This window comes from Suncus etruscus, chromosome 15, assembly GCF_024139225.1.
Source record: "Suncus etruscus isolate mSunEtr1 chromosome 15, mSunEtr1.pri.cur, whole genome shotgun sequence".
Lineage (NCBI taxonomy): Eukaryota > Metazoa > Chordata > Mammalia > Eulipotyphla > Soricidae > Suncus > Suncus etruscus.
The window spans coordinates 85,052,365-85,061,785 of record NC_064862.1 but is presented as its reverse complement, the minus strand read 5'-3'; the positions used below and the strand labels follow the sequence as shown (position 1 = coordinate 85,061,785).

The 9,421-nt window shown below is 47.0% G+C and overlaps 1 protein-coding gene across 1 annotated transcript; it reads left to right on the top strand.

The window, feature by feature from the left end:
- Positions 1-7,357: 7,357 nt before the first annotated feature.
- Positions 7,358-9,199, top strand: LOC126030067 (zinc finger protein OZF-like; the record flags this gene model as incomplete). The annotated part of the gene is made up of 1 exon (XM_049788267.1): positions 7,358-9,199. A coding segment is annotated over one exon (1,554 nt), but the record flags the coding sequence as incomplete, so codon positions are not given.
- Positions 9,200-9,421: the final 222 nt, after the last annotated feature.

Sequence of the window (9,421 nt, the reverse complement as noted above, 5' to 3'; positions counted from 1 at the left end):
CTTACCTCCATGCTATCTCTCCGGCCCCCACTACTGATTTTCTAACATGAAGCTTCCTACTACACCATCATAGATAGCCCCCAGGATTATCTGGCTTTATATCCCCATGTTGGGTCTGAGCTGATGCCTGGAGGTGTGACCCATCAGAGCATTTCTGACCCCAGTTCAAGAACTTGCAGTCAGGGCAAGGGGTTATGTTCACCTCTGGAGTTCACAGCTGTGACTTCCATTCAGTTTTCCTGCAAGGGTCTTGCTGTTGCCTTCGGGAATAACCCAGGCTGGAGAAGATGAGGCCGCACCGTGTGACGTCCTCTCCTCAGGTAGGTGATGAGTATGGGCTCAGAGAGGGAATGGGTAGGGGGACAGGAATGTACAGCACCTTCAGAGCTTGTGGGGCCTAGAGAAATTTCAGGAAGGAATCTGGGGCTGGGATGTGGTTCCTGGCAGGCAGCTGGTCTTTGCAATTTGAGACCACTTTTGTCCTTGGTGCTCAGGCCTTACTCTTGAGTCACCCCTCTCAGGTCTCAAACCTGATGGGGTGCCGGGATCCAGGGTTGAGCTCCTGGTAATATGAACCCTGATGCTGCTGAGGAATGAGATCTTGATTCTGGGTTCTGCCATCTGGAGGCTGCTTCCTTCTGAGGGCACAGGAGAGAGACCCCAAGTACCTCTAGGACCCTGGGAGGGGGTTCTTCCTCTCCGCAGTGCCCATGGTGGACCTGGGCTCTGACCCTCTTCTGTGTGTGCTGGCTCAGGACACGGTGACCTTCCCTGATGTGGTATTGAGGTTCTCCCAGGAGGAGTGGCAATACCTGGACACCTCTCAGAAGACTCTCTACAGAGAAGTGATGCTAGAGACCTACCAGCACCTAAGGGCTATAGGTGAGATTTGCCCAGGGTCTGCAGCTTTGGGCTACATGGGGGGCTTGGAGCCCACATTGGGCCAGGGATCTGGATTCAATGGGGTGTGATTCTGCTGAGCCCTAAGGTCAAGCCCTTCCCCCACCAGTCCCTAACTTTATTTCATAGTTGACTCAGCTTTTTTTTTTTTCTTTTAATGTTATTTCAGCAACAGAGAGATCATACGTTCTGTCAGGTATTTGCCATATCTGGGGCCAAAATGGGTTTGATCCTCAGCTCTGCATATGGTTCCCTAAGCCTGCCAGGTGTCCTCCCTGAAAATAGAGCCAAGAGTCAGTTGTTCTTCTTTTTTTGTTGTTGTGTTGTTGTTGTTGTTGTTTTTTTTTGGGTCACACCCGGCAGCACTCGGGTTACTCCTGGCTCTATGCTCAGAAATCGCCCCTGGCAGGCACAGGAGACCATATGGGATGCCGGGATTCGAACCACCGTCCTTCTACATAGAAGGCAAATGCCTTACCTCCATGCTATCTAGCCGGCCCCAAGAGTCAGTTCTGACCACTGTGGGGTGTGGCCAAAAGTGATGTGATTTTATGTACCAGGAGGATCTTAGCCACACCTGGGTGTGCTCAGGACTTATTCTGACTCTCAGTTCAGAAATCACTTCTGACAGATTTAGGGGGGATCATAGGGGAGCTAGTGATCAAATCTGGGCTAGCCTTGTACAATCACTTGCTCCCCTCTCTGCTATCGTTTCAATCCCCATGAGACCAATTGTGAAGTTCTTTTTATGATTTCAAAAGGACCACCCAGTAGTAAATCCTGCGTCACCCCAGTGCTTCTTGGGAAAGTACACTTGTCGGGGATCAAACTTGATGTTTCTGCATGCAGAGCATGTTCCCCAGTCTGTGTCCCTGGCCACAGTTTTACTTTTATTGTTTATTTTTGGTATTTGGATTATACCAGGTGGTCCTCCTAAGGGCTTGCGCCCAGGTCTGCAACCAGGAATCACTCCTGGCGGTGCTTGGTGGAGCCTATTTGGATCCAACCTTGAGCCTAGCATGTGCCATACTTACCATAATAACATTCTAGCTTCTTGGGGGTGCTTGGATATACTCCTGGCTTTTCACTCAGTGCTCACTCTCTGAGGAACACAACTACAGAGGGTGCCAAGATCAAATGCACATCGACCACGTTAGCCCTGCCCTATTGCTCCTCCCACACACACCTTGCTGTGTTATCTGACCCCCTCAGTTGGACTCTTCTTTTTTTTTGTTTTTGGTTTTTGGGTCACACCCGGCGGTGCTCAGGGGTTACTCCTGGCTGTCTGCTCAGAAATAGCTCCTGGCAGGCACGGGGGACCATATGGGACACCAGGATTCGAACCAACCACCTTTGTTCCTGGATCAGCTGCTTGCAAGGCAAACGCCGCTGTGCTATCTCTCCAGGCCCAGTTGAACTCTTTCATTGAAACCCGGTCTCATGTTGCGATAACCAACATGCATATGGAGAGCAGAGATTCTGATCTTCATCTGTTCCGTGATTCAGCCACTTTCATTAGGAACCGAAATGCATACATGGGGGGTGCTATCCCCTTCCATGTCTCTAACTAACCCATGAATTGTTCCTCTGAGGCAGGGCATTGCAAGGTGAAGCCTGCGCTGATCTCCTGGTTGGAAGGAGGAGCCCTGGAGAAACTTAAGAGAGGTGAGTATGGGAAGAACCCCCTAATCTCAGGGCTGGGTTGGCTTTTTTTTTTTTTTTTTTTTTTTTGGTTTTTGGGCCACACCCTGTGACGCTCAGGGGTTACTCCTGGCTATGTGCTCAGAAGTTGCTCCTGGCTTCTTAGGGGACCCTATGGGACGCCGGGGGATCGAACCACGGTCCGTCCTAGGCTAGCGCAGGCAAGGCAGGCACCTTACCTCCAGCGCCACCGCCCGGCCCTGCTGGGTTGGCTTTGTAGTGTGGTGGGCACATGTGAAAAGGACCCTGGACACAGGTCGTCAGGTTCACTCCTCGGTCAGGCGTGTGGGGCTTCTCCCACTCCTGTTTACTGCCTTTGATGCTGAGTCTCAGAAGATCTGGAGCTTGCTGTTTTGTCTTTGCTCTTTCGGGTTCTCAGTCGATTGGCACTGAGAACTGAATCTGAGTTTCTGAGCCTTCCTCCTCGTCTGTTCTCAGCCTGGCTACACAGCCCCAGGTCAGGGTATTATCCTCAGGCCCTTGTCCTCTAACTTTACTCTTGCTTTTGCCCTTGGATCATGAGTTCAGTTTTTGAGATTCCCAAGAAAGTTTTTTTTATTTATTTATTTTGAGGTTCACTCAGTGCTGGTACTGGATTATTCCTGGGCCTGGGCTTCAGGAATCACTCTTTGGGGGATATTATTGTATGTCGGGAATTGCAATCAGATCAACCACTTGCAAGGCAAACATGCTCTGTGCTTACTCTTTCTCTGGCTTACTCAGAAATATTGTTTGTCACTGTATATATATTTGGGGGGGGGCTACACCTGGTGTCACACAGAGGTTACTCCTGGCTCTGCTCAGAAATCACTCCTGGCATGTTTGGGGGACCATCCAGGATGCCAGGGATAGAACCTGGGTTGACTGCTTACAAGACAAATGCCCTACCTGCTGTGCTATCTCTCCAGCCCTTTTTTGTCCGTATTTTTATACAGTTGACAAGTGTTCAGCACAGACCTAATGTGGATTTTTAAATTTCCTTACCACGATCCTCCCAAACTATCTTGTCCTTTTTTTCTTCTTTTTTTTTAACTTTATTTATTTACTGATCGATCGATTGATTGGTTGTTGGGCCACATCCAGTGGTGCTCAGGGGTTACCCTGGCTCTGCACTCAGAAATCACCCCTGGCTGGCTGGGGGACCATATGGGATGCCAGGAATTGAACCAGGTCCCTTCCGGGTCGGCCACATTCAAGGCAAACACCCTATCGCTTTGCTATAACTTTGGCCCCTATTTAGCCTTTTTCATCAGCTGATTTAATAGCTTAAAAAAAAACATGTATTCTCTCCACCTATGTTGGAGATGTTGGACATGGCAATCAGGTTTCATTCAACTAATTCTTACATTGCCTATTTGGTTTGATTTTAGAACGCAGACCACAAGTTCAGGATTTGGCATTGCAGAAATTTGCCTCTGGAACGGAATCTCCAAACATGAGCGAGATGGTAAGATTTGCAAGTTCCAAATCAATATTATTCTGGTGGTAGAATAGCTTCATGCTGTACACACTTTTTGTTTGTTTGTTTGTTTGTTTGTTTCTGGGCCACATACAGTGGTGTTCAGGGGTTACTCCTGGCTCTGCACTTAAAAATCCCTTTTGGCAGTCTCAGGGGGTCATATAGGATAGTAGGGATCAAACCTGGGTTGGCCACAAGCAAGGCAAAAACCTTACTTGCAGGGCCCGGAGAGATAGCACAGCAGCGTTTGCCTTGCAAGCAGCCGATCCAGGACCAAAGGTGGTTGGTTCGAATCCCGGTGTCCCATATGGTCCCCCGTGCCTGCCAGGAGCTATTTCTGAGCAGCCAGCCAGGAGTAACCCTGAGCACCGCCGGGTGTGACCCAAAAACCAAAAAAACCTTACCTGCTGTGCTTTTGCTGTGGCCCCAACACATTTAATTTATAAAGTGGGACTCTGATTCCAGCCCTGTCACTGTGTCTGTCGTTTCTGAACTGCTGGAAGGATCTAGAGCCTAGTGTGGGAAAGAAGTCACCTCTGAGGGCCAAAAGGAATTTATGAGTTTTCCAACCTAAAAAAAGACAGTATTTTTTTCAAATCCAAAACACATATTGCTATTTGTGGAGAAAGGGAGCGGAAAGAAACATTTTTATTTGATTAGAATGTAAGCTCAGGTTTTGTTTTAACTCGCTCATTTGTATTCCTATGGGATTCATATTCCTATGGGAAGATCTCTTGTGGTTTGTGGGATGGAAACCTGGATTTCATCCATGGCCAAACCTGGAGTGATCACAGAGATCACTGCTTTGAGTCAACCCTGAGCATTGCCTGCTACTGACTGCAAAAAAGTAAATTTTTAAAAATAAAAAAAAAAAAAAGGGTCCGGAGAGATAGCACAGCGGTGTTTGCCTTGCAAACAGCCGATCCAGGACCAAAGGTGGTTGGTTCGAATCCCGGTGTCCCATATGGTCCCCGTGCCTGCCAGGAGCTATTTCTGAGCAGACAGCCAGGAGTAACCCCTGAGCAAAGCCGGGTGTGGCCCAAAAACCAAAAAAAAAAAAAAAGAAAGAAAAAAAATTATTGATGTTTGAGGAGGATTTGCTCATAGCAAGACATTTTATTCATTTGTTTTGGGGCTACATTGCACAATGTTAAGTGATATTTCCTGGCAGTAAACTCTAGGATTATTCCTGATTAGTTCAGGTGACCTGATGGGATGCCGGGGATGGATGCACTGCAAATGCCCTCTTCACAGTAGTATTGCTCCACCCTACTGAGGTATTTTCAATGGCCATTTTCTTTTTAATTGTGTGGGAATCCTACCTGGCCTTCACTCATGCGTTAATAGGCCCCACACTGAGCTCTAGCAAACCCTAAATATGGTTGTGTTTTATGTTCACTTGAAACTGGTACTTCCTTTTCTGTGGAAGGATAGCTTTATACTTTCTGCCTGTTCATGACTGAATTGATTAAGTGGAGATACTCCATTGATTAAATTGGATACACTCACAAGTCAGGACTGTCCACATCTGTAAAAGTTGCTCATCTTATAGTAAACTAAAAAACCAACCAGGGCCGGAGAGATAGCATGGAGGTAAGGCATTTGCCTTTCATGCAGAAGGTCATCGGTTCGAATCCCGGCGTCCCATATGGTCCCCCGTGCCTGCCGGGAGCAATTTCTGAGCATGGAGCCAGGAGTGGCCCCTGAGCACTGCCGGGTGTGACCCAAAAACCACAAAATAAATAAATAAATAAAAAATAAAAAATAAAAAACCAACCAATTTGGTTGTTGCATGGGACACTGACTTGGTGAATGGGCCCAACGTAGGGTAGAAATGCCCAGTAATAAAAGAGAACAGGTGGGGCTACAAAGATACTAGGAGGGTAATTGCCTTGCATTTGGCCACCCAGGTTTGATCCCTGGGATCCAATATGGTCCACAAACCTGCCAAAAATAACTTTCTTTTGTTTTAATTTAAGTACCATGGTTACAAGGTTATTCATACTAGAGATATTTTTCCCAATTTTTTTTAACAGATACAACTGTTTACAGTTATAAAACATACAACAACCTTTACCAGAGTGTATTTCCCGCCACTAATGTCATCATTTTCCCTCCCACTCTCCCTGGTGACCTCTTTCCTCCCATGTCTACTTGCACTATTATTAATGAAGGGGTACCATGCATGTCCCTTCTGTACTTTAACTGCACTCTCCACTCTTTGTAGCAAGCTTCCCACTGTGGACTGATCCTCCTACTCCTCATCTCTGTTGTCTCTGGATATCATCCCCACACTTTTATTTTCCTTATATCCCACAGATGAGTGAGATTATTTTATGTTTATCCCTCTCCCTCTGACTTATTTCACTCAAATTAATAATCTCCCATGTCTGTCACCTGCCAGAGTAATTTCTGAGCCAGAAGTAATCCTCCAGGTGTGGCTCAGGCGCCAATAAACAAAATAAAATACAAACAAAAAATAAAAAAAAAAAAAAACAACGAAAAGAATTCAGGGCCAGTGAACTGGTACAGCAGGCAGTACAGTTGCCTTGCACTCAGCCAACCCAGGTTCTGTCCGTGGCATCACATAGGCTTCCTGAGCAGTACCAGGAATGATCCCTGCATAACCTAAGTGTCTTCAAAGTACCATATTTGTTACAGCTGGTAAACAGGGGACGAAAATTGAACAAAACAGAGACTCCCAGATCTGTTGAAGTACACTTTCCTACCAATAGGGTCTGGGCTGCAAAAATCTCAGGAATGTCTTCTGGGGAAGGAGGAATGATGCCAGAGTAAGCAAGGAACCCCTACTGAGACGGCCTTCCTATGGTGACTTGGTACCTGGTCCAGAAATCACCTTTCCTGCCCCTAGATGTCAGCCTGTCTCCACAGACATCATCACATGTGGAGAATTGGGGGTGGTGGGGTTTGTGGTTGAAATCACACTTGGGGGCTTGGCTTTAGACAGGAAACTGTCATGGAAGAGAAATAATTTACTAAACCTCTGCTTTTCCTTAGGGGAGTAGCCAGCCCCGGTGCGACATGGATGATCCTACGCTGTGTGACACTGTCTGGATGGAAACACCCGGTCCACACCCTGATAGGAATGAGGACTCGGGAGGCATCTCTTCTGGTGGGGGCCAGAGTGAAGAGACTGTCCTCACTGCAGAGCCGTTGTCCACTGAGCACAGCACCCCTGAATCTGCTGTGCCTGGTCCCTGTACTCAGATCCCCGAGATGGGGCTATCCCCGGGTGAGCGAGCAGCGGTGGTTCCTCCAAGCCTCTCACAGCGACAGGCTCGCAAGCGCATTCCCTGTGGATTAGAGCAGCCCAAGTGTAAGCAGTGTGGGGGTGTTTGCCCATGTGATCGGCACTCCGATGAGTCCTTGACTACCCACAGCGCACAAGGTCCTTCTGTCTGTCACCAAGGTGAAAATGCTTTGAGTCACTCATCACAGCCAAGTGACCGTAAGGAAGTGCAGACACAAAAGAAAAGCCATACGTGTCAGGAGTGTGGGAAAGTATTTTCTAAACCCTCAGTCCTTACAAGGCACATGAGTATTCATAGTGGAGAGAAGCCATTTACATGTCAGGAGTGTGGGAAGGCCTTCAGTTACCCCTTATCCCTCAGGAGGCACATGAATTTTCATACCGGAGAGAAACTTTATACGTGCCAAGAATGTGGGAAAGCCTTTGCTCGAGCCTCACACCTTACTAGACACATGCATGTTCATACAGGCGAGAAGCCTTATGCATGTCAGGAGTGCGGGAAGGCTTTTGCTCAGTCCTCACAACTTACCAGGCACGTAAATATTCACACTGGGAAGAAGCCTTACGTATGTCAGGAGTGTGGGAAGGCTTTCTCTCGATCCTCACACCTGTGTGGGCACAAGAAAATCCATACAGGAGAGAAACCTTACACATGTCAGGAGTGTGGGAAGGCCTTCGCTCAGTCCTCTCAACTTACGAGGCACATGAGCATTCACACAGGAGAGAAACCTTATTCATGTCAGGAGTGTGGGAAGGCATTTGCTCAGTCTTCCAACCTTTTAGTACACAAGAAAATTCATACAGGAGAGAAGCCTTATTCATGTCGGGAATGTGGGAAAGCCTTCACCCAATCCTCATACCTTACGATGCACATGAATATTCATACTGGAAAGAAGCCTTATACATGTCAGGAGTGCGGGAAGGCCTTTGCTCAATATTCAGGCTATACTAGCCATTTGAATGTTCACAAGGGAAAGAAGCCTTATACATGTCAGGAGTGCGGGAAGGACTTTGCTCAATATTCAGGCCTTTTTGTGCACAAGAAAATCCATACAGGAGAGAAGCCCTATTCCTGTCAGGAGTGTGGGAAGGCCTTCGCTCAATATTCAGGCCTTTTTGTGCACAAGAAAATTCATATGGAAGAGAAGCCTTATTCATGTCAGGTATGTGAGAAGGCATTCAAACAATCCTCACAGCTTAGTAGGCACATGAATATTCATACAGGAAAGAAGCCTTTTACGTGTCAGGAATGTGGGAAGGCCTTCACTCAATTTTCAAACCTTTATGTGCACAAGAAAATTCACTCAGGAGAAAAGCCCTTTTCATGTCAGAAGTGTGGGAAGGCCTTCACTCAGTCCTCACACCTTACTAGACACATGAATGTTCATACTGGAGAGAAACCTCATCCGTGTCAGGAGGTTGGGAAGACCGTTGCTCAATATTCAGACCTTGCGCACAAGAAAGTCCATGGAGAGAAGCCTTATGCATGCCTGGACTGTGGGAAGGCCTTTGCCTTTACATCAGGCCTTCGTAGACATATGACAATTCATTCTGGAGAGAAACGTGCATTGCGTAAGTAGAGTGGGAAGTCCTTTACTCCTGTTCAAAGCTTTTCATACATGTGAAAATTATATTTGGAGGTCTGAACAACCATAGAACATGGTTGGACTTGCACATCTTGCCCAGGTTTGATCTCAAATCCTATATTCCAAGCACACTGACAGTGATTTTAGAGTGCAGAGCCAAAGCAAAAGCACCACAGTGTGGTTCCCCCCAAAAGAAAATTTAAACGTTGGAGGGGGGAATCATGGCTTATAGGGTACATATTTACTTCTGCATAAAAAATGCATATTTGGGGCCAGAACAATAGTATAGCAGGTAGGCACTTGCCTTGCAGGTTCAATTTCTGACTCCCCACTTATCCCTCCCCCCCCCCCAGAGTTTGCCAAGATTAATTTTTGAGCATAGAGCCAGAGTTTTGCCTGAGTGCTTCTGGGTGTGGCCTCCCCCCAAAATAAAATAAATTGCACACTAGAGGAAATCACAAAAGCAGGAAGTGAAGCCTTCATAAAATTTCATCATTATGCATA